The sequence below is a fragment of the Elephas maximus genome, chromosome 15 (genome assembly GCF_024166365.1).
Source record: "Elephas maximus indicus isolate mEleMax1 chromosome 15, mEleMax1 primary haplotype, whole genome shotgun sequence".
NCBI lineage: Eukaryota > Metazoa > Chordata > Mammalia > Proboscidea > Elephantidae > Elephas > Elephas maximus.
Genome location: NC_064833.1, coordinates 75,994,772 through 76,021,254, shown reverse-complemented (window position 1 = coordinate 76,021,254; position 26,483 = coordinate 75,994,772). Strand labels below are relative to the sequence as shown.

At 37.3% G+C, this 26,483-nt stretch overlaps 1 protein-coding gene across 8 annotated transcripts in view; it reads right to left on the bottom strand.

The window, feature by feature from the left end:
• Positions 1 to 26,483, bottom strand: part of MYBL1 (MYB proto-oncogene like 1) — a 52,624-nt gene that overhangs the window by 9,774 nt on the left and 16,367 nt on the right. For 5 of the 8 annotated variants that reach the window (XR_007513297.1, XM_049854143.1, XM_049854146.1 and 2 more), the window contains exons 7-12: positions 23,610 to 23,681; positions 22,926 to 23,030; positions 12,477 to 12,710; positions 5,150 to 5,518; positions 2,970 to 3,112; positions 2,422 to 2,536 (exon numbers count right to left, since the gene is read on the bottom strand). Coding sequence is in view for 7 of the 8 variants with exons in the window: in XM_049854143.1 (XP_049710100.1) it covers positions 2,422 to 2,536; positions 2,970 to 3,112; positions 5,150 to 5,518; positions 12,477 to 12,710; positions 22,926 to 23,030; positions 23,610 to 23,681 (1,038 nt within the window). In the remaining variant the exon portion in view is untranslated. The remainder of the gene's footprint in view (positions 1 to 2,421; positions 2,537 to 2,969; positions 3,113 to 5,149; positions 5,519 to 12,476; positions 12,711 to 22,925; positions 23,031 to 23,609; positions 23,682 to 26,483) is intronic. The other 3 variants (XM_049854144.1, XM_049854149.1, XM_049854147.1) reach the window with 2 other exon arrangements.

The window sequence follows — 26,483 nt, the reverse complement described above, 5'->3', positions numbered from 1 at the left end:
GGACTGGGCAGTGTTTCGTTCTATTGTGTGTAGGGTCGTTATGAGTCAGAATCCACTCAACAGCACCTAACAACAACAACAACACTGACAATGCGCCTGGTCACTCAAGAGCTCTGATGGAGATGAACAAGGAGATTAATGTTATTTTCATGCCTGCTAACACGACATCCATTCTGCAGCCCATGGATCAAGGGCTAGTTTTGACTTTTAAGTCTTACTATTTAAGAAATACATTTTGTAAGGTTACAGCTGCAATAGATAGTGATTTCTCTGATGGATCTGGGCAAAGTAAACTGAAAATCTTCCGAAAAGGATTCACCATTCTAGATGTTCTATTTGTGATTCATGGGAGGAGGTCAAAATATCAACATTAACAGTAATTTGGAAGAAGTTGATTTCAACCCTCATGGATGACTTTGAGGGGCTCAAGACTTCAGTGAAGGAAGTAACTGCAGATGTGGTGGAAACAGCAAGAGAACTAGAGAAGTGGAGCCTGAAGATGTGACTGAATTGCTGCAATCTCACGATAAAACTTTACCTGATGAGGAGTTGCTCCTTATGGATGAGCAAAGAAAGTGGTTTCTTGAGATGGAATCGACTCCTAGTGAAGATGCTGTGAACATTGTTGAAATGACAACAAAGGATTTAGAATGTTACATAAACTTAGTTGATAAAGCAGCCGCAGGATTTGAGAGGACTGACTCCAATTTTGAAAGAAGCTCCGCTGTGGGCAAAATGCTATCAAACAGCATCGCACACTACAGAGAAACTGTTCATGAAAGGAAGAGTAAAATTGATGCGACAAACTTCATTGTTGTCGTATTTTAAGAAGTTGCCACAACCACCCCAACCTTCAGCAACTACTACCCTGATCGGTCAGCAGCCATAAACATCAAGGCAAGAGCCTCCACCAGCAAAAAGATTATGACTCACTGAAGGCTCAGATGATGGTTAACATTTTTTTAGCAATAAGGTATTTTCTAATTAAGGCATGTACATTGTTTTTATAGACATGGTGCTATTGCAGACTTAATAATCTACAGTACAGTGTAAACAAAACTTTTATAAGTACTGGGAAACCAAAAACTTCATGTGATTCGCTTTAATACTCGCTGTAATGTGGTGGTCTGGAACCAAACTCGAAGTTATCTCTGAAGTGTGCCTGTACGTTTATTAACTTAGTTAAATTTTTAAAAAACACTGGTTACAAAGCAATGCATAAAGCGTGATCTCAGTTTTGTTATGTGTACACATATAAATAAAAAGTCTAGCAAGCCCTAAAAAGAATATGATTGCTCACAGTATTATACGGAGATAAGTGACAAAAAGACTTAATTAATCCTACTATATACCCTCTAAAACAGTAATTTCAAAAGAAAGAAAAGACTAGAAGATTTGACAGTATGAGATGCCTTGTGGTAGAAAATGATTAAATCAAGCAAACTAGAATTCATTAATGAATCTACACAAATATGACTAAAAATAGAAGAACATTAACTGAAGTACCCTAAGAAGTGACCAATATTTTTCAAGATCCTATTTTTTTCCTAATGAACCTAATGTCAGAAATCTGCATCTGCTTCAGGGAGGAAGGGAGGAGAACGTCGACATGTTCAGGGGTTTGCAACCAATGTCACGAAACAAGCCGTTTATAAACTGTTAAATGGGAAAATAATTTGCTCTATAAACTTTCACCATAAATTTTTTAAAAAAAGAAAGAAATCTGTATCTGCCTAGAATGCCCCTATGCTCGTCTAGGGTATTTCAAAGTTGACAATTTATATGCAAGTATATTTTTTATAATCAGGAGAACATTTGCCACCTCGGAATCGACTCGACGGCACTGGGTTTTCGGCTTACCTGTCCTGAGCTGCTACCACTAGTACCACCACTGTCAGAGTAACAGTAGCAGCAGGTAAGCACCTACCACTTGAAACTCAGACAAGCGCCCTGATTTCTATCATCTCTTTTATCTTCACGATAACCCTCTGGGGTGTGTTTTATAATCTCCGCTGCATAGAAGAGGAAACTGAGCCTCAAAGAGGTATCCTGCTCAATCAGCTTCCTAAATATTATTTTGAAAGTGTTTATGTATACCAAAATGTTAAAATAATTTTACACTACTGCAGGTAACCAGTACTGAAACTACTAAAAGTGTGGGTTGTAGTATAGAAAAGGATTCCACTAGAGTTGATTTCCTTTCTCTAGATGATATAAAGAAGGTAAAAATTCAAAATGAACCAAGCAAAGGTTTGTTTATAAGTCAAGGAAAAAAGATTAACACAAAGGTAAACTTAGATCAAATTTTACAAGTTTCAGAGCACATCTTTTTTAAAATGTTAAAAATCAAAGATGTTAAAAATCACAATTTGTGTTATTAAAAGTAGGAAAATTCTTAACGATAAAAAAGAATATACATACCACAATTTTAAGAGGTCCATATTTTTTCTCCTGAGCAGCAAGTGCATTCTTAAAAGGAGTAGGAGTTCTTGGTGTGGTGCCCAGTATGGACCTTCTAATAGTAGGTGTTCTGAACCTAGTTAATCATTGAGACATTTCTATTACAGTCAAATCTGGACTAGTTAAGGAAGGGAAGCCATGAGAAAAGCACACACTAAATATTCTTGTATATACACATGCTGTATTTAAACATTCCAGGGCTATTGCAAAATATGCCTGCCTAAAATAATTCTTATTCTAATCAATCACCCTAAAAAAACAAAAGAAAAAGGACTAACATAGAAAAATGACTAAAAGCATTATTTTGCGTGAAATTAAAGTTTTAGACTACATTGAGCTGAGTTTTTTCTTTTACTATCCTAGGGATAAAACATAAGATTATTATTACTTTTTAATTCGAGTCCCACATGTATAGGGATTATGATACATGCATAAATGGACAAAAAGCTAATCTACTATTGAAATTACACTTCCCATTTTCTCTAACACAATGATTTATACCTACTCACCCTACATTTTCCTTTTGATCTTTGGGGGTTGTTTCCTTATGGAGAGGAGTGGTAATGAGAACTTTCTGCCCACAAATCGGGGTTGATGTAAATGAAGGATTTTCCATATTAAGTTGTTCATTTCCAGGGCATGTGTTAAAAAACTAAAAAGGGAAGAGAGTTTAAAAACAATTTTTAGAACATCAAAATCCCTACACAAACATTAAACTGATAAGATTTTCTAATTATTTCCTCATTTCTCTTAGGAAAAGATTATCCCCATGTAAGCTCCATGACAGTAGGAACTCTGTTTTGTTCAGTGCCACCTCCCCAGGTCTTAAAACAGTGTTTGGCCCATAAAGGCATTCAAAAAATAGTTGTTTAAAAAATATTCAGATGTTATAAAACACGATATAAAAATTTTAGAACAAAACAGTATCAAATAAAAAAAAAGCTACGTATAAAAACCATAAAAATCCAAAAGTTTTTTAGCTCTATTTTTAGTATTATGACTATTAGAGCAAATAAATAACCTTAAGTGGACTTTTCTATGAGAATACTTTAAATTCAGAATATAATAATAATTATATTATTGCTGATTAGGAGTATAGCTGGAAAATTTGTCTAGCTAGAGCACAGCACAGAACGTCTGAACAGCCAAAATTGATATCACAGAGTCCCCTTCCCAAATTATACAGTTACTCACTGGATTGTAATTTACATATAGTTATGAAGTATTTATTTTCACAGCCAAGAGATTAGAAGCAGTGGTGTGAAGAAGTGGAAATTACTTTAAGGTTACTCATCCCTGGAATGAGTTCTACGTCTACCACTTGCGGCTCCATGGCAATTTACGTAACTCTTTTTTTTAATACTTGTAATTTGTTCAACCCTAAGATTAGCGTTCAAGTCTTCTTAAAACCCTGCAGTAGTGTCTCATCACAGACAGCTTAAAATCCAAGTTCTTTATACTCATGACCCCCTTCCCAACCATTCTTCACCTGAAAATTTACTCTTCAACAATGGCTGCATCCTGCTAGTGTGCAAAACTCCAAACACAGAAAGCTGTGAGTGTGTCCACGGCGGCTTTGCCACTTGGGGAAGAGTGTGGGGGAAAGAACTATTCACATTATGTCTATGGAAATGGCATTCTCTGAAGCACGGGGTGGGGCAGGGGGGGCACAATTTTCAGAGATCACAGTGATTGTATACTGCCAGATTTTCCTTATCTTCTCAGCCTCGAAACATACCCCCACCAATATTCCAACATTCTCCAATGCCTTTTTCTCCCCATAAAATTTAACTTCTGTCAAGACACTTCCAATAAACCCCAGCTATACCTCCTTGGACAAGTTCCTTAACTTCTGAATTTCATTCCACCTGCCTCCTAAGGTGTTTTAAAAGAGGATTACCTGAACTTCTGTATAAAAAGTGCCAGCACACAGCCTGGAACATGGCAAGTGTTCAATAAGAAAGACATAATTATAAAATAAGAGGCACTGCTTGACCAAGTGTAAACATCTGCTGCCCAGGGACATCACTACAGGAGAACACTGACAGCCTAGGAAACCCGGACACACGGTCTCACAGGGAGCAGTTGTCTTTCTATGTTTCTTCCAGTGAAGATTAAGAAGGAAAAGTCAATAGGTAGACTAAAATCTAAATTACTCTACATAGCTGAGGTCTTTTTATACCTTATGAGGTATATCTGTTGAACAGTACATCAGGAAACTTGATCCCAATTTTAGCTCTACCACTACATAACTTCGGGCAAATCGTTTTACCTTTCTGGGCCTATTTACTGATGATCTCTACAGAGGTGTAGAATTATATACGTGTATCTGAAAAGTCCGCTTTAGATAGTGGGAATAGTTGTACAACTTGAAGCATGTAATCAATGTTACTGAATTGTACATGTAGAAATCGTTGAGATGACATATGTTTTGCTCTGTATATTTTCACCAAAATAAAATAAAAATTTTAAGTCCCCTTTAGCTCTAAAAATTGTAGGATACTATAATCAAAGTAATACACTTTGTGATATGCCTTTTGGTCAGAGTTTAGCACTCTCATGGATACGTTCAAACGCATTATCCATTTTTATGTGTTATCAGAGCAACCACCTCTAGTAAGAATATTAAAGATCTAATTTAATCTAGCTCATTGACATTCTGGGAACATTAAAAAAAACCACTACTTACCTGTGAAGGAGAAAATGGTAGTGTTTTCACTGGTGTGTGTTTTAGTGCTGTATTACCACCATCATTGAACGCACCATCGCCAAGTTCGCTGCCTGGGGAATGACCCCCTCGCATTCTTTTCTTCTTTCTGAGGATGGTTGGTGGAGTGCTAAACTTGGCCATGTTTGGAGATGTTACAGGAATAGTCTCACTGTCTCCACCGTTACAACTGTTTTTTTTTCCTTCAAGTACAAGACTGACGTTAAGTTGACATTCCATAGGTCCTTCATTGTGTTGAATCCGCATTAGTTTAACCGGAGTGGACTTGACAGGAGAAGTAGCAGCATCAGAAAGATCAAAACTGGTAACGTCACTCCATGCTACAGGATCCTGCAATAAATTAAAATTTTAACTAAAGTTAATGCTATAACCTGGTTAAATCTGATTTTTAGCACAAACCAAAAAAAAAAAAAAAAAAAAAAACCCATTGCCAGCGAGTTCATTCCGACTCATAGCCACCCTATAGGACAGAGTAGAACTGCCTTATAGTTTCCAAGGAGCGCCTGATGGATTCCAACTGCCAACTTCTTGGTTAGCAGCCGCAGCACTTAACCACTATGCCACAGGATAATAAAAATGAGTAACTCTATGGAAATTATCGTAGAAATAGGCTTTCCTTAAGCAAGACCATTTGAGAAGAATAGATTGTGGCTTTCCTACAACTTCAGTTTGGAACGTTCCAATAAAATAATACTTCATCTAATTCAGTAGCTGAAAAGTAACTGTCAAAGTATTTAAAATGAAAGGAACAAACTATTTTAAAGTTATTGTCAGAGTAAATCAAACATAACACATCATAAGACTTTACATTCTACTTTACATCAGAAAAACACTATCAAATTCTACATTTGGTAACATGTATGGAAAGCCTTAAAAAATGTTCATAGTCAAAACAGCCTGGTACTGGTACAGCAACAGACATACAGACCGATGGAACAGAATCAAGAACCCAGACGTAAATCCATCCACCTATGGTCAGCTGATCTTTGACAAAGGACCAAAGTCTTTTAAGTGGGGGAGAGACATTCTTTTTAACAAATGGTGGCTAGCAAAACTGGCTATCTGTAAAAAAAAAAAAGAAAAAAGAAACAGGACCTATACCTCACACCATACACAAAAACTAACTCAAAATGGATCAAAGAGTTACATATAAAACCAAAAATGACATGGGAGAAAAAACAAACAATGCTAGGGGCCCTAATATGTGGTATAAATACGATACAAACCATAACTAACAACACACAAACACAAGATAAACTAGATAACTTGGAGCGTCTAAAAATTAAACACACTCATCAAAAGACTTCACCAGAAGAGTAAAAACAGAACCTACAGACTGGGAAAAGATTTTTGGCTATGACTTATATCCATCTAATATCAAATCTCTAAAATCTGTAAAATACTTCAATACCTCAACAACAATTAAAACAATGGGCAAAGGATATGAATAGACATTTCACTAAAGGACACATTCAGGCAGCTAACAGATATACGAGGAAATAGTCTCAATCATTAGCCATTAGAGAAATGCAAATGAAAACTACAGTGAGATATCATCTCACCCCAACATTAATGGCACTATTCAAAACAACAGAAAATAGCAAATACTGGAGAGGCTTTGGGGAGATTAGAACTCTTATGCATTGCTGGTGGGAACGTAAAATGGTACGACCATTATGGAAAACGATATGGGCGCCTCCTTAAAAAGCTGGAAATAGAAATATCATACCATCCAGCAATCCCACTCCTAGCTATATATTCCAGAGAAATAACAGCCATCACACGAATAGACATATGCACACCCATGTTCACTGCAGTATTATTCACAATAGCAAAAAGATGGAAACAATCTAAGTGCCCATCAACAAATGAATGGATAAACAAATTACAGTACATACACACAATGGAATACAACGCAAGGATAAAGCACAATGATGAATTTGAGAAACATCTCACAACATGGATGAATCTGGAGGCATTATGCTGAGTGAAATAAGTCAATCACAAAAGGACAAATATTGGAAGAGACCACTATTATAAAAACTCAAGAAAAGGTTTACACACAGAAAAACAAAAATAATCTTTGATGGTTACGAAGGAGGGGAAGGGTGAGTCAGGAAGAGGAAATCACTAACTAGATAGTAGACAAGTATTAACTTTGGTAAAGGGCAAGACAACACACAATATAGGGGAAGTCAGCACAACTTGACTAAGACAAAGTAATAGAAGCTTCTTAGGGACCTTAAGATACCAAGTTGCTGGGGCTGAGGGCTGGGGGATCATAGTCTCAGGGGACATCTAGTCAATTGGCATAACACAGTTCATAAAGAAAATGTTCTACATTCTACTTGGTCACTAGCACCTTGGGTATTAAAAGATTGCGAGCCGCCATTTAAGATATATCTGTTGGTCCCTTCTCATCCAGAGCAACCAAAACAAACAAACCCACTGCCATCAAGTCAATTCTGACTCATAGCGACCCTATAGGACAGAGTAGAACTGCCTGATAGAGTTTCCAAGGAGTGCCTGGTAGATTCAAACTGCGGACCTTTTGGTTAGCTGCCATAGCACTTAATCATTACACCACCAGGGTTTCCATCCAGAGCAAAGGAGGATAAAAAAAACTCCAAAGACACAAGGAAAATATTAGTCAGAAGGTCTAATGGGCCACATGAAGGACAGCCTCTACAAGTTTGAGCCCCGAAGAAATAGATGGTGCCTGGCTACCACCACCAACTGCTCTGACAGGATCACAGTAGAGGGCCCCAGACAGAGTGGGAGAAAAATGTAGAACGAAATTCAATCCAGAAAAAAAGACCAGACTTATTGGTCTGACAGAGACTGGAGGAACACCTAAGACTATGGCCCCTGGACACCCTGCTAACTCAGAACTGAAGCTACTTCCAAAGTCCACCTTTCAGCCAAAGATGACACAAGTCTATAAAACAAATGATAGCACATGTCAGGAATCCAGTATACAAGATCAAATGGACAAATCTGCCCAAAAGCAAAGACAGGAAGGCAGGAAGGGACAGGAAAACTGGACAAATGGACACAGGGAACCTGAGGTGGAAAGGAGGAGAGTACTGACACACTGTGGGGATTGCAACCAATGTCACAAAACAATTTATAAATTTTTGAAAGAGAAACATATTTGCACTGTAAACTTTCACCTGAAGCACAATTAAAGAAAAAAAAAAAGTTCATATACCTTGATCAAGAAATTAAATTTAACCTAAGGACGTAAAAACAACTTTGCATAAAGCTTTATATATTGTTATTTGTAATACTGAAAAACTGGACACCAGCTAAATGTCCAATGATAATAGTATATCAGGTATATAAATTTTGGTAAATTCATCTGGTGGAATATTATGAATCCATTCAACACCAAGTTTAAGAAACAGTTACTAAAATAAAGACATGCTCATGATATGACATGGAAAAACAAAAAACCCCACAAACATAATACTTAAACGTATATGTGGTATGATGCCACTTTGGGGTTAAAAAAACATGCAAATGCGTGTATTTTATATGTATACACATATGTGTTTCCATATGAAAAGAAATACCTCAAATCGTTAATTCTGGGCTTATGGGGAATTTTAATTTTCTTCTTTACAGTTTTGTCGAGTTTTCAACGTTCTCTAAATGTACTTGTACAATTTGCATAATAAGAACTAATTGCTTACATATGTATTTTCCACACACAAAAAAAAACCTAACTGGTACTCCGAAAACTAGGAATAGAAGGGAAATACCTCAATATGATAAAGGGCATTTATATAAAAAAAACAAAAACACACAGCTAGCCTCATATTCAGTCAGGAGGGACTGAAAGCTTTCTCCCTAAGATCAGCAATAAGATGAGAACGCCCACTTGCAGCACTACCAGCACAGTGCTATTCAATATTGTACTGGAAGTTCTAGCCAGAGCAATTGAAGACTAAATATATAAAGGCATTCAAACTGGAAAGAAATAAGTAAAACTATTTGTAGATGACAAGGTTCTATATATAGAAAATCCCAAAGAATCCATAAAAAAGCTACTAGAGCTAATAAATGAATTCAGCAAGGTTGCAGGATACAATATCAAAACACAAAAAGCAGTTGTGTTTTTATACAGTAATGGTGAAAAAGCTGAAAAAGAAATTATGAAAACAATTTCATTTACCACAGCATCTATAAAAGAATACAGTACCTAGGAATAAATTTAACCAGGTAAGTAAAAAACATGTACGCTGAAAATGATAAAATTTGCTGAAAGAAATTTAAGACCTAAATAAATGGAAAGACATCCCATATTCATGAATTAGAAGACTTAATTTGTTAAGATGGCAATACTACCCAAACCACTGTATAGATTCAATGCAATCCCTACCAAAATTCCAATAGCCTTTTTGCAGAAATGGAAAAACCAGTCCTGAAATTCATATGGAAATGCAAGGGTCTCCAAACAGCCAAAACAATCTTGACAAAGAACAAAGCAGGAGGACTCACATTTCACATAAACTACAGTAATCAAAACAGTCTGGTACTGATATAAAGACAGACATATATACCAATGGAATAGAACTGAGAATCCAGGAATAAGCCCATACATCTATGGCCAACTGATTTTTGTCAAGGATACCAGGTCCATGCAATGGAGAAAGAATAGTCTCTTCAATAGTGCTGGGACAACTGGATCTCCACATGCAAAAGATCTAAGCTGGACCCCTATCTCACATTATATACAAAAATTTGCTTAAAATAGATCAATGGCCTAAACATTAGAATTAAAACCATAAAACTCTTAAAAGAAAACATAGGTAAAAAGCTTCAAGACCTTGTTTTTGTCAATGAATTCTTAGATATGACACCAAAAGCACAAGCAACAAAAGAAAAAATAAATGGGACTTCATCAAAATTAAAAACATTTGAGCATCAAAGGACTTTTTCAACAAAGGACAAGAGAACCTACAGAATGGGAGAAAATATTGGTATATATCTGATAAAGGTTTAATATTCATAATATATAAAGAACCCTTACAACTCAACAAAAAGACAACCCAATTAAAAAAAAAATGGGTAAAAGACTTGAAAAGACATTTCTCCAAAGAAGATATACAAATAGCCAATAAGCACGTGAAAACATGTTCAACATCATTAGTCATTAAACAACAACAACAAAAAAACCTAGTGCCAACTAGTAGATTCCAACTCATAGCGACCCTACTGGACAGAGTACTACTGCCCCATAGCGTTTCCAAGGAGCAGCTGATGGATTTGAACCGCCGGCCTTTTGGTTAGCAACCATATCACTTAATCACTGCATCACCAGGGCTTCTCAGGAGTCATTAAACCCAAACCAAAACCCACTGCCGTCAAGTCGATTCCAACTCATAGCGACCCTATAGTCATTTAGGGAACTGTAAATAAAAACCACAATGAGACTTTACACCCACTAGGATGGCTACCATCAGAAAAACGGAAAATAACAAGTATTGATGAGGATGCAGAGAAATTGGAACCTACCTCATTGCTGGTGGGAATGGAAAATGGTGCAGCTACTGTGGAAAACAGTTTGGCAGTTCCTCAAAAAAGTTCAACAGCATTACTATATGACCCAGCAATTCCACTCCAAGATACATATCCAAAAGACGTGAAAAGCAGGGACTCAAAACAGATACTTGTACACCGATATTCAGTGCAGCATTATTCACAACAGCCAAAAGGTGGAAACAACCCAAGTGTCCATCAACAAATGAATGGATAAACAAAATGTGGTACCTACACAATGGAATATTAGTCATAAGGAGCAAAGAAGTTTTGATACGTGGATGAACCTTGAAAACATTAAGCTGAGTGAAATAAGTTAGACAAAAAAAGACAAGTATTGTATGATCCCACTTATACGAAATATTTAGAATAGGCAAATACATAGAGACAAAAGTGGTTATTGGGGGCTGGAGAAGGCGGAAATAGGTAGCAACTGCATAAGGTATACTGAGTTTCTGCTTGGAGTGATGACAAACTTTTGAAAAGAGACAGTGGTGACGGTTGTACAACTCAGTGAATATAACTAATGTCACTGATTTGTACATTTAAAATGGTTAAAATGGCAAACTTTTGTTATATATATTTTACAATTAAATTTTTAAAAAACAAAACTAATTATTAAATTTTTAAAATCCTATACAAGGCATTGACTTGTCACCACAGGGTAAATCTGGAGTCCTCATTAGCTCCCTCTCCTGGGTGCTCTGCCTCCAGTTCTCCCAAGTCCTCCCCGACCTTCCCCGGCTGCCCCAGCCTTTCTCACCTGGACCCTTCCAGTAGCATCCTCACTGGTCTCCCTTCAGTGAAGCTGCAACCCACATCATTCATTCATTCACTCAGTAAACAATGATGGTGTGCCTGCTTTATGTCAGGCCCCTACTGGATGCTGGGGCCTCAGATATGAAAACAACCATTCCTGACCTCTTGGAGTTCTCATGTAAACCTATGGAGGACAGCCAGAGTCGGAGCCCAGATGGAGGAAGAGGAGTCAGGGAAGGCTTCAAGGAGGCAGGGTTTGCCAGGGGAAAGCAAACAATGACTTTGGGAAGTGTTTTTTTCTTTGAATTTCAAAAACAATCATAGACGTTCTTTGGTTAGTGTAATACATTTACACTGTATCTGATTGCCAGCCCACATATACTATTTTTCTTTCCAAATATACTTAAACTTTGCCAACTATTTACTATAGTGATCTTCAAAAAAATAAAATATTCCTATCAACACTACATAACTACTCAGTAGGTTTTTCTGTGGTCAGCTCTTTACTGGGGGGCATGCTAGCAGAGTGTCAGACTTCTCAAGTTTAAGAAGTTTTGTAAGAACCATGCTGAGTGAAATAAGTCAGCCACAAAATGATAAATACTGTACGATGCCACTTATATGAAATAGGCAAAAGCTTATTAGTGGTTACCCGGGGTGGGAGGGAGGGGGAAAGGGGAAGTCACTGCTTAGGGGGCACTGAGTTTCTATGAATGATGGTGGAATAATTTGGAAATGGATTAACGGTTGTACAACGTGATGAACGTAACCAATGTCACTGAACCGTACATGTAAAAAATGGGTGAATTGGAAAAAAAATTCTATACAAGGCACGCACTGCAAAATATCAGAACCAAAATTAAGCATGGCATACAAAGTAATGCTTAATATACAACTTGGTCAGTGTCCAATAAACTGGAGTTTCTGAACATGAAATTATGTAACTAAAACTGAACTTGTGATAATCTCGCAATTTCAAACTTACAGATTCAATAAGTTCTAGAGTCTCTGCAAATTCTGGAATGGTCTGTAGAGATGACAGCACAGCATTTGCCTCTATGGCCAGGAACTTTGTGGGTGAATTCTGCTGAGCAGACACAGTCTGATTCTCATCCATACTGTAAAACTCACTTGTGTGCTCCTCGAGGCTATTTAGAGTATTAGACATGCTATCATCCATAAGGAAACTACCAGACCAGCTAGAAAAGCTTCCAGTCTGCTAAAAATACAAAAGAAATATGAGTGTTATTTGCCATTTTCAACATAAGCATAAATTTTGATTTCAAGTGAAAGTTTTTTTCTAGGACAACATATTTCACATTTATCTCAGTTAAAAATATAGTAGCATATAAATTGTCTTTCATCAAAATTGGTATAAAAACTTTTCATTAAACCTCATAGCCTGAACTATATTTCTTTTTTCTAACTGAATGTTTTTTCTTTTTTTAAAATTGATCTATAAAATCATGATGAGATAAAGCAAGTATTTACATGCAACATAAAGATCAAAATTCTAGAACCTGGCCTCTATCTACCATTCAAACTTCATTCCCAGCACTTCAACTTACAAATCCTCCTTTCAGGGCTTACCTATTTAAAAAAAAAAAAAACTGTTGCCATCAAGTTGATTCCGACTTACAGTAACCCTACAGGACAGACTAGAAGTGCCCCCATACAGTTTCCAAGGCTATAATCTTTCCGGAAGCAGACTGCCACCCACATCTTTCTCTTGTGGTGGGTCCAAACCTTCCACCTTTCGGTTAGCAGCCAGGCACTTAACCACTACGCCCACAGTACCTGCGATTCCCCAGTGAGTTATACTGTTTTACTCTTTACACATACTACTGCTTTCCTCCATATAGAATACTCTTCATTCTACTGACCAGGAAAACTCCTATCACCTCATTTAAGATACAGTTCAAATATTGGAAAGGACTCCTTCTAAATTATATACTTTTACCTGTTCACAGGACTTCTTCCAAGAATCCTTCCCTGACTACCAGAACCTAAATGAGGCACCTCTCCTATGTGAGCCCATAAAATTTTGTAACTTGGTTTATCAAACTATATCCTCTGTTTCTCGTCTGTCCTCAATGCAAAGTAAATCCTTTGAAGTCATTTTTCACAGCTCTCCAGAGATGTATGCTGGCAATTATCTTTTGAGTCTAATTTCCTAGTTTCTCATAATAAATAAGAAAAGAGGCCTTGAAGAGTCATAAAGTAGAAACAACATGTAAACCGCATAGCACTGTCCAACAGAACTTCCTGAGATGATAAAAATGTTCTGTATCTGTGCTGTCAAATATGGGAGCCACTAGACATATGGACAACTAAAGTGAGCCTAGTGCAACTAAAAAGAACCTAATTTTTAATTTTAAATTAAATGTGGCTAATGGCTACCATATTATAGAGAACACACTGCACAACCCACAACAAGCATTCAATAAATGATACCTACTACACACAGGGTCGCCATGAGTCAGTGGCAACTGGTGTGGTTTTGGTTATTACTACAGGTAGTCCCCGACTTACGATGGGCTTCCATTCCAAAGTTTCCATCATAAGTCAGTTCTGACGGAAGTTTAATATCTCATTTTTTTTTTTTTTTTTTTAGTTTTCATTATTATTGCCATAGTCTGCTGTAGGGGAGTGTTTTCAACAATAAATCATAACATTGAATATCTGCAAGTGAACATCTGAGAATGATAACATCAGTAAATTATATGCTGTGACACTGTGTGTACATGGTACTAATGAAAAGATTTACAAAGAGAAAAAAACAGACGGTCATCAAGTGCGGTTGGTGGCAACTTGAATATGTCGTAAGTCGGAGACTACTTATATTAAAAATAAAAATTAATTTCTGGAACATGCTAGAGAATAAAATAAAATGTTAAGTCGCAAGTGAAGTAAAGTAAAAGTTTTCAACAAGTTGCAAAACAAGTTCCATTTGTTTTAAAGTTTCCTAAAAATAAATTAAATCAATCTTATTCATTAGCATAGCCACCTTCTGAGTTTATAATCAATTTCTGGAGATAGCTTCCAAACCACATGCATTTCAATCGAGTTTGCAGGTAGGAAAAAGATCCAAAAGACAAAGAGCGAAGCCACTAGGCCCAATGGAAAAACCATAGGGTTTAAAAAAAAAAAAATTTTTTTTTTTTTTTTTTATAGCATTGCAATCATATAAACCTGAATGTGAATCCCCCTACATAATTTTAGGCAAGTTAAACTCTCTTAGCTTCTGTTTTCTCATCTTTAAGGATATTCCACCTACTTCACAAAGTTAATATGAGGCTTACACAAGAATACATATACAACATCTATTATAGTGGTACATAATGAAAATGGCAGTAAAACGGTAGTCACAATTATATAATTGTTAAAAATACTTTATATGCGTATGGAAAATATCCTATTAGCTGCAGCAACTTCTCTCTAGAATCCATGATATCCTTATTCAAACAGATCTTTACGAAACTAGATTTTAAGTAGGAAGTTTTACAAATTGCTTTCTTCCTTTTTTAATCCACGTCTTAGTTACCTACCGCGGCTATAGCTGAGATACCACAAATGAGTGGCTTTAACAAACAGAAATTTGTTTTCTCTTAGTTTAGAAGGCTAAAAGTCTGAATTCAGGGAGCTGACTCTAGGGGAAGGCTTTCTCTGTCTGTCAGCTCTGAAGGAAGGTCCTTGTCTCTTCTGAGCTTCTGCTCCTGGGCAATCTTCACGTGGCTTGGCATTGCTCCTCCTGTATCTTTGCTTGCTAGCGTACATTTAATCTCTTTTACATCTCAAAAGAGATTGAAGATATACTTTACACTAACCTGCCTCATTAATGTAACAAAGATAATGCATTGCGCCAAGTGGGATTATAACCAAAAAACCCATTGCCTTCCAGTTGATTCCAAATCACAGTGACCCTACAGGACAGAGCAGAACTGCCCCACAGGGTTCCAAGGTGCAGCTGGTAGATTCGAACTGTGAACCTCTTTTGGTTAGCAGCCGAGCTCTTAACCACTGTGCCACCAGGGCTCCAACCACAGGCATAGAGGTTAGGAGTTACAACACTTACTTTGTTGTTGTTGTTAGGTGCCCTCGAGTCAGTTCCAACCCATAGTGGCACTACGCACAACAGAATGAAACATGGCCTGGTCCTGCACCATCCTTAAAAACGTTATGCTTGAGCCCACTGTTGTAGCCACTGTGTCAATCCACCTTGTTGAGGGTCTTCCTCTTTTCTGCTGACCCTGCACTTTGCCAAGCATGATGTCCTTCTCCACAGACTGATCCCTCCTGACAACATGTCCTAAGTATTTAAGACACAGTCTTGCCATCCTTGCTTCTAAGGAGCACTATGGTTGTACTTCTAAGACAGATTTGGTTGTTCTTGTGGCAGTACGTGATATACTCAGTATTCTTCGCCAACACCACAATTCAAAAGCGTCAATTCTTCTTCGGTCTTCCTTATCCATCGTCCAGCTTTCGCACGCATATGAGATGACTGAAAATACCACAGCTTGGGTCAGGTGCGCCTTAGTCTTCAAGGTAACATCTTTGCTTTTCAACACTTTAAAGAGGTCCTTCGCAGCAGATTTGCCCAATGCAATGTGTCTTTTGATTTCTTGACTGCTACTTCCATGGCTGTTGATTGTGGGTCCAAGTAAAATGAAATCCTGGACAACTTTAATCTTTTCTCCGTTTATCATGATGTTGCTTACTGGTCCAGTTGTGAGGATTTTTGTTTTCTTTATGTTTAGGTGCAATCCATACTGAAGGCTGTGGTCTTACTTTAGGGGAACACAATTCAATCCATAACATTCTACCATCTGGCCCCTAAATATTCATGTCCTTGCCACATGCAAAACACATTCACCTCACTGTATTATCCTGAAAGTCTTAAATCAACTCCAAATCTTAAATCTCATCTTCTGAATCATCTAAGTCAAATATAGGTGAGATTTAAAAAAAAAAAAAAAATTTTTTTTTTTTTTAGGCATATTCCATCCTGGGACAAAATTCTGATTCATCTGTAAACCTGTGAAATCTAGACTACAAGTTATCTGTTTCCAAAGTACAATGGTGAAACAGGCACAAGGTGGACATTTCCATTACAAATGGGGGAAGTTGGGGAGAAAAGGGATAACGGGCACCAAGCAAGTTCAAAAGCCAGTAGAACAATATACATTAGCTCTCAAGGCTTGAAAATAATCTTCTGTTCTCTGAGACCGTTAGGCAATGACCCTGTCCTCCAGGCTCTGAGTGTTGGCCATGCTTCTGGATTCTGGGTGGAAGCCCCTCAGCCCTGGGGCTCAGCTCCTCCTTCCAGCCCCACTGGAACGGCTTTCAGCAGCCCCATTTTCCTAGTCCATCTGAGTGGTGATCCCACCCCGCAGCCTTAGCAAGCCTCATTCTTCTGCCCCTTGGGTATAGCAGTCCCACCCCCTCAGCTTTAGGCAGTAGACCCATCCTCTTAGCCAAACTGAATGGCAGCCCCACACTCCTGAACCAAGTTGGTGAAGATCTGACTCTTTAAAACTTAGGAGGCTGTGGCTCTATTCTCTGACACCCTAAAGGTCATAGGCCCACTCTTTGAGAACAAGGCAGATCTGCTTCCCGTGCTCCTGCCAATCTCTGAGCTGCTCCAGGGACGGTTCTTTCTTTTTCTTGAAGGACAACAGGTATAGCTCCTTTGGTCCCTTTTCTACCTGTAGAATTCCAAGAGGCAGACAGCGTTCTTTCCTTTCATTCTTTCTCTGACCCCTTTAGTCTAAGCTGATGGGTTTTCTGCTGTGGTAGTTGGTTAGAACCATATGTCATAGGCTTAATTTCTTTAACAAAAGATTATGTAGACCAAAAAAAGTGAAAAAACAAGCTACCAACTAGGAAAAAACCTTCAGAAACCATATATCTGACAAGAATCCTACTAACCAAAATATATATAAAAAAAAACACTTAAAAACAAAGAGACAAATAACCCAATCATAAAATGGGCAAAGCACTTCAACAGTCATTTCAACAAAGAGGACATTCTGATGGACACCGAACACATGAAAAGATGCTGGGTGTCATTAGCCATTAGAAGATGCAAATCAAAACCATAATGAGATATCATTTTACTCCTACTAGGATAGTTTATATTTAAAAAAAAGGAAATAACAAATGTCGGTGAGGATGTGGGGAAACTAGAACACTTATCCATTGCTGGTGGGAATGCAAAATGGTACAGCCATTGTGGAAGACAGTGTGGTGGTTCCTCAAAAAACTAAAAATAGAACTACCATATACAGCCACTGCCGTTGAGTCAATTCCAATTCATAGCAACCCTATAGGACAGAGTAGAACTGCCCTATAGTGTTTCCACGGCTGTAAATCTTTATGAAAGCAGACTGCCACATCTTTCTATCATGGAGTAGCTGGTGGTTTTGAACAGCTGACTTTTCAGTTATAAGCCAAGAGCTTTAACCACTGTGCTACCAGGGCTCAGAACTACCATGACCCAACAATTCCACTCTTAGATATATACCCAAAAAACTTGAAAGCAGAGACTCAAAAAGAGACGTGTACAGCATTGTTCACTGCAGCACTATTCACAGTAGCCAAAAGGTGGAAACAACCCAAATGCCCATCAACACATGAACAGATAAACAAAATGTGGTACACACATACATATAATGAAATACTACTCAGCCAGTAGGAGAAATGAAGTCTTGATACATGCTACAGTATGGATGGAGCTTGAAGACATCATGCTGAGTGAAATGAGCCAATCACAAAAGGACAAATATTGTATAACCTCACTTACAAAAAAAAGACAAGAAAAGGCAAATGTGTAGAGAACAAAGTTTATTAGTGGTTACCAGGGGCAGGAGGGAGGGGAAAGGGGGATTAATGGTGACAGAGAAATCACATTGATTAGCATGTGGTTACATAGCCAATTATTTATAATTGCTGTGAATAAGTTGTATACCTGTAAAAAGTTGAATTGGCAAAAGTTGTGTGACAGATGTATTTACAATGAGCAAAAAAAAAAAAAAAAGAGTAATTGCTGAGGCTGCTTATGTACAATCAAACACCTCATGGGATCTGGCTCCTTGATTTGGAGGTTTAGGGTCATGATTTCATGGGACATCTTGGTTAACTAGCCTAGTAACGTGCTGAGTGCCTCTGTTCTACCTTCTAATTTGCTGTGTAGTGCCAGTGGTCTTAAAAGCTTGCAAGTGACCATCCAAGGCACAACAATTGGTCTCTATTCACCTAGAGCAACAGAGTCTTAAGGAGAGTCAGGAATAGGAGGGGTATATGGAATGTGTGGCTAATTGCCTCCATGAACAACTGCCTCCTTTGTCATGGGACCAGAACAACTGGATGGTGCCTGGCTACCATTACTGAATATTTTGATAAAGGATTCTATACAGGAATCCTGGGCGAAATGCAGAACAGAATTTCAAATTCATGTAAAAAGACCAGACTTAATGGTCTGACAGAGACTGGAGGAATACCCAAAACTATGGCCCCCAGACACTCTGTTAACCCAGAACTGAAACCATTCCTGAAGCCTACTCTTCAGACAAAGATTAGACAGGCCTATAAAACAAAAAATAATACACGTGAGGAACGTGCTTCTTAGTTCAATCAAATAGATGAGACCAAATGGAAAGCTCCTGTTCAGAAGCAGGATAAGAAGGCAAGAAGGGACAAGAACTGGTGGAATGGATACAGGGAACCCAGGATGGAAAGGGGAAGTGTGCTGTCACATTGTGGGGATTGCAACCAATGCCACAAAACAGTATGTGTATAAATTCTTTAATGAGAAATTAACTTGAGCTGTAAACTTTCAGCTAAAGCAAAAAAAAAAAAAAAAAAAAGATTGTGTAGCCACTTCCTTGGTGAAAATTCTAGGATATGTGTCCTTAGTTTATATGACAGAATTCTCCAAATCTTTAAGTTTTATTCTTATTTTGCACAGCTCATTTTTAGGTCCATCTCTTTCCTCTTGCATTTTACTATAAGCAGCACGGAGAAACCATGTGGCCCCTTTAAGACCTTGCTTAGAAATCTCCTCAGCCCAGTATCCAAGTTCATCACTTACAAGTTCTACCTTTTACCAAATATTTGAACATAATTCAGACAAGTTTTTTTTTTTTTTTTTTTTGCCATTACATAAAAATCATCACCCTTCTTCCATTGTCCAATTACATGTTCATCATTTTCTTTAAAGCCTCACCAGAAGCACATTAATGTCCACATTTCTAGCAACATTCTGTTGCTGGTGCCATATGTATTCTCCAAGATGTCAGAGACTTTCTCTACAGCTCTCCTCACTTCCTTCTGAGATCTCATCAGAATTGCCTTTGACATCCATAATTCTACCAACAGTATCTTCAAAACGCTCTAGGCTTTTACTATTTAAAAAAAAAAACAAAAACCAAACCCATTCCCATCAAGTGGATTCCGACTCATGGCGACCCTACAGGACAGAACCAAACTGCCCCACAGGGTTTCTAAGGAGCAGCCAGTGGATTCAAACTGCTGACCTTTTGGTTAGAAGCCATACCTCTTAACTACTGCGCCACCAGGACTCTAAGGCTTTTACTTTTAGGCACCTCAAAACTCTTCTAGCCTTTACCCATTACCCAGTTCCACAACCACGTCCATATTTTAGGTATATCTTAGAGCAGCACCCCCTTCCCGGTACCAAATTCTGTCTTAATTATCTAGTGCTGCTATAGCAGAAATACCACTAACAGGTGGCTTCAACAAACAGAAATTTATTTTCTCATAGTTTAGGAGGCTAGAAGTCGGAATTCAGGATACTGGCTCTAGGGGAAGGCTTTCTCTGTCAGCTCTGGAGGAAGGTCTTCAGCTTCTGCTCCCTGGTTTCTTGGAGGTTTCCATGTGGCTTGGCATCTCTCTCCCCCCATCTCTGCTCGCTAGCTTGTGCTTAATCTCTTTTATATCTCAAAAGAGACTGATTCAAGATACATCCTACACTAATCCTACCTCATTAACATAACAAAGACAACCCATTCCCAAATGGAATTATAACCACAGACATAGAGGTTAGGATTTACAATACATATTTTTGGGGGACCCAATTCAATCCATAAAAAAAAAAAAAAAAAATTTTTTAAATGTTACTTCTTTAATCTAGTTACATTTTCCTGTCAAATTAAAAATGATACACCACTATCAAAAATCCAAAATGGTTTAAACATGATATAATCACCTACAAATGTTGAGTCTCTAACCAGAACAATTTATTTGCAGCTTCTTAATGAAACCAAAATTAACTTTAAGATAATCATGCTCAGGCCTTCCCCATGGCTTTTGCTGTTTCAAAACAAAAATTCCATTTCCAAGGGTATATATCTTGTCTATTACAATTAACAAACGTCCTTTTTATGAATACTCTCTTAAAGAGTATAAAGAAATTACCAGTTGACTCACAGTGCTATTTCAAGATCCCAGGTTATTCTGTCTTAGTAATTTGATCTTAGTTACCATACTGACAACTGTTCCCAGTCATCCTAAATGTATTATCTTCTCTTTCAGCCCCTAACAAAGAAAAACCCTTTTTTTAAATGTACAAAGGCTCAAAATATTGTTTTTAACATTTTAAATAGTTAAGTATAAATTTATGTGCCTCTCCATCTTTTTAGGCCATCTAGCATAACCTATTTAATTTAGCTAGAATGATTACCATTTATTCTGATTTGATACTCATACTTATGCTCATCAACCAAATCTAAGAGTTATTTATCGAACAACGTCTTTCACCTCTAGTAATCAAAACCCAACAACTGCATAACATTTCTTCTTTCGAAAAGCATTCTTTAGAGACCATAAAATCTAAATGTTTCTTTTCCACGTATTTTTAATGTTATTATGTTTTTCAACTTACGGAATTCATATCCCAAGTATAGCAAATCCTGGGAAAAAAAATTTCGAAGGCAGAGTGAAAGTAATTTGAGTATATAAATTTCTATCCAAGCCCAAACCCACTGCTACAGAGTCAATTCCAACTCCTAGCGACCCTGTAAGACAAAGTGGAACTGTCCCATAGGGCTTCGAAGGCTGTAAATCTTTACGAAAGCAGACTGCCACTTCTCTCTCCCATGGAGCAGCTGGTAGGTTTGAACCAGGGACCTTTTGGTTAGCAGCTGAGTGCTGTTAACCACTATACTACCGGGGCTCCTATAAATCTCTATTAAAATATTTTTAAGTTTTATTTTTTCTACTAAAGCCATTATTATAAAGAATGCCTAAAATAAAACCAAAGCCTACTGATGAAGCATAAGACAGTACACAATACTGGGGAAGCCAGCACAACTTGTACAAGGCAAGGTCATGGAAGCTCCATACACACATCCAAACTCCCTGAGAGACCAAATTACTGGGCTAAGGGCTGTGGGGACCATGATCTCAGGGAATGACCAGTTCAACTGGCAAAACATAGTTTATAAAGAAAGTGTTCTACATTCTACTTTGGTGAGCAGCATCTGGGGTCTTAAAAGCTTGTGAACGACCATCTAAGATACTCCATTGGTCTCACCTCATCTGGACCAAGGGAGAATGAAGAAAACCAAAGACACAAGGGAAAGATTAGTCCAAAGGACTAATGGACCACCACTACCACAGCCTCCACCAAACTGAGTTCAGCACAACTAGATGGTGCCCGGCTACCACCACTGACTGCTGACAGAGATCACAATAGAGGATCCCGGACAGAACTGGAGGAAAATACAGAATAAAATTCTAACTCACAAAAAAAAAACCAGACTTACTGGCCTGACAGAGACTGGAGAAACCCCAAGAGTATGGCCCCCAGACAACCTTTTAGCTCAGTAATGAAGTTACTCTTGCAGTTCACCCTTCAGCCAATGATTGGACAAACCCACAAAATGAAACCAGATTAAAGGGGCACACCAGCCCAGGGGCAAGGACTAGAAGGCAGAAGGGGACAGGAAAGCTGGTAACGGGGAACCCAACATTGAGAAGGGAGAGTGCTGACAGGTCGTGGGGTTGTTAACTAATGTCATAAAACAATATGTGTACTGTTTAATGAGAAACTAGTTCTGTAAATTTTCATCTAAAGTACAATAAAATAAATAAAACCAAATCCTAATCTAAAGCACACATCATTTTCACAAATTTATATCAGATTATACCATAAATCTGCTTGACATTTACAATTTAAGAAACATCTTAATTCAGAACATTGTAAAACATGTTCGAAGAGATACATATCAAAATCAGGCAATCTCAAAGTTGCAAATCAGGAAAACTATTCTTAGCCCATATTAAAATCTGAAGTCATACTGAATGTTTTTTTACTTGTTGAAATACTAAATTCAACGATGATGAAAACTAAAAAAGCATACATATGAAAGATTCTTAGAATAATATTTAAACACTTAAGGTTATTTCTTACTGATGGAACTCGCTTTCTTCTAACTTCATTCTCAGCTGACATAAGAAGTAACTCAAGTTCCTTTATTTTCTTTTCCTTATCAGGATCTTCATCAATAAAGGGTTGCTAAAATAAGTAAGAGAGAAAAATAGGCTACTTAAATAATTGCTGTATTAAATTTCTGATTTTTATTTTCTTCTATCCAATGTGAAATAATTTTCTCTAATAAGGTTTAATGATACTAAATTCCAAATACTTAATATCACAATCCATCTGTTACCTGAAGAGGTGTTGACAAATATTTTCAATTAAGCAGAAAAGTTTTTTTTAATTTAAATGCATAAGATAAATATATCTATATCAGTTTAAAAATGTATGTTCGAAGTAAGTTTCAGTTTATTCAATCTAAATACGTACATTCTACCCAATTTAGCAAAAAGATATCCATTTACAACTTGAAGTTTAAGTTGAAAGAATGAAAGGACCACCATACTGTTTTCAACCACCTTACATTTGCACAGTTTATATTTTTCAAACTCACTCACACACTTTCTCCTTTAATGCTATAATACTCAAAGAAAATAGAACAGATAGTACTGTTTTTGCCCTAGTTTTACAGAAGAGGAAACAGGCACTATTAGACTTTCAAAAAATATATTTAAAATCATTTGCTTTGTTTTTATTTTGTTATATATAAAAAGTTACCTGAATAAAGGCAGAAGGCTGAACATGTTCTATACAATTGCCTTCAGGTGACACATACTGATAGCCTGGAATCTAAAAGTAATTAAATTATTAATATCTAACATATACACTATATACATTTCTTAAACCAGAGGCAAGCACAAAAGTTTTGGGCAAAATAGCCACACTGAAAAATTTATAAAGTACCTTTGAAAATTCGAAGCTATATTAGTTTGTTATCTATTAACTACATCTCTGTTCTTAGACCCTTATTAAAAATATTAAAACTATCTGATCCTACCTGACTCACTCACCAAATGGCAATGCAATTGAAAACCAAAGTGTAAATTAGATCTAATCTCCCCTTCAAGTTCAGAGTACAAAACACATTAATTTAATTTGGGATCTCAAATTTCACATCCTTAAAATGCCATGTTCTTACGTCATGCTGTTGTATCCATTCTGACTCACAGTGACCCTGTGTGACAGAGGAGAACTGCCCCATAGGGTTTCCCAGGCTGTAGTCTTTATGCAATCAGATTGCAGGTTTCTTCCCCTGTGGAGCCACTGGTGGGTTTGAACAGCCCATCTTTAGGTTAGCAGCCAAGTGCTTAACCATTGCACCACTAGGGTTCCTTCTTAAGTCATAACACATAAGAAAAACCTTTAACTTCTCCCAGATGAAATAGAATTATCCAGCCTAGGTTTATCAGCCAATCAGTGTACCTATCATCTACCAATATATATTTTAAATCTGGTATTTGAAGGATTGCTCTTCTCCTGGAGAAGGCAAAATAAATGCATTCTGTCTCTCAGAGGAAGGGCCTGGTTAATATGAAGCACTCACACCGGCAAAGATTAAAGTAAGTTTTTCAAAGTTTGTATCTCCTACACTTAATACCACTCCATGCCAATCTCTGGGTAGAAAGATAAGAAACAGAAGATTTCTTCTCTTCCTTGTCTTAGAAAAGCAATCAGAATTAGTCATGTGCTTTGAAAAGACACTGTAACAGACCAAGAATCATTCTGCTGCTTTTCTAAAACATCTGTCATAATCGAAGTTGCATGGGAACACAGTATGCAGTGAGGAAGTAGAAAAGAATAATTTTTAAACACTTTAAGATCTAGTAACTATAAGATAGCCTACTTTCCGTGATGTTCTACCTAAATCACTAACCATTACCATATTTTTATGTAAATAATGCACACCTTGTACATTTGTTTTCCAACTGTGCTCCCCAGCCCCTGCAAGGTATTTTCATAAGCACGTTATGCTAATTTTTTTTACAGCAACATAAGAAAAAAATTTGACATAGCGGTGCTCCTGGGCGGATGGGGCAGTACAGCCTGCAAACGCAGAAGGTGTGCATTATTTGAGTAAAAATATGGTGTGCATATATAACTTCTACTATGTTTTTCTTGTGTGCTGTCAAGTCAATTTAGACTCACAGCAACCCTGTAGGACAGAGTATAACTGCCCCATAGGGTTTCCAAGGCTGCAATCTTTATGGACGCAGACTGCCACATCTTTCTTCCATTGAGCGGTTGATGAGTTCAAACTGCCAACCTTTCAGTTAGCAGCCATGTACTAACCACTACGCCACCATGGTTCCTTACTTCTACTATAGGACTTAATTTTTTCAATACATGATTAGTATCATTTATTGCTCAACTTAGGGAGCCCTGGTGGTGCAGTGGTTAAAGAGCTCAGCAGCAAATCTGAAGGTCGATGGTTCAAACCCACCAGCTTGCTCCATGGAAAATGTGGCAGTCTGCTTCCATAAAGATTTACAGCCTTGGAAACCCTGTGGGGCAGTTCTATTTTGTCTTATGGGGTCACTATGAGTTGGAATCAACTTGATGGCAGTGGGTTTTTTTTTTTTTTAATTGCTCAGTTTGGTAATTAAAAGGGACTAGAAACATTTTTCTCAAACTTTTCATAAAAATTTATGACAGCATTTCAAGCGATCTGTTTTTTTCTTTTGAGTATTACGTTATAATAAAATTAGAATTACCTTCTTAATAGTATAAATTAACTATAAATTAAAAAGTCTTTTGAAAAATATTAAAAGTACGGTAAATAATTCTTAAAGTACAAGAAATGTCCCTACCTTTCTAAAAGGGAATATGCTTTGGTTGAGATTGTTAAACACTCCCTTGATCCCAAATAATGTTTAAAATTATCTATCAGTAAAATAAATAAACTTAAATGATAACTTTTCTAAGATAGAAGCATGTTTAATTTATGCTGCTGAAATTTAGGACTCTAAAGAAATAATGTAAATCTTAAGGTACTGAATATCACTAGATAACTATACTGCCTTCACATTTTCCTATTTGTAAATTAAGATGTCATCAGTTTTTAAGGTGGTTCTTTTAAAATTATGCCTGAAGAACTTAAAAATGTCCATTTAATGGGAAAAAATCAGATGTGACATGGAGTAAGCACAGATTTTTAACACCTCATCAAATTTCATTTTTTGGTAGATATTATTAAGTCCTGACTTAATCTTTACATTTTATGTGACAAGAACCAAAGATTGGTGAAGGTTAAAAACAGCATGATGGGCAGATTGGGAAACGTAAAACAACCCTTATGAAAACTCTTAATTTCTGGCAGGTAGGAAAACGTACTGTTGGGGATAACACAGGTTTCACTCCAGAATGCTTCCTAGAAGGGAGAATGGAGAGACTTCATCTTACGTACTTTGGACATGTTACCAGGAGGGACCAGTCCCCAGAGAAGAACATCATGCTTGGTAAGGGAAAGGGTCGGCAAAAAAGAGGCAGACCCTCAACGAGATGGGCTGACACAGGGGCTGCAACAACGGACTCAAACACAGCAACGATTGTGAGGATGGCACAAGACCAGGCAGTGTTTCATTCTGTTGTACA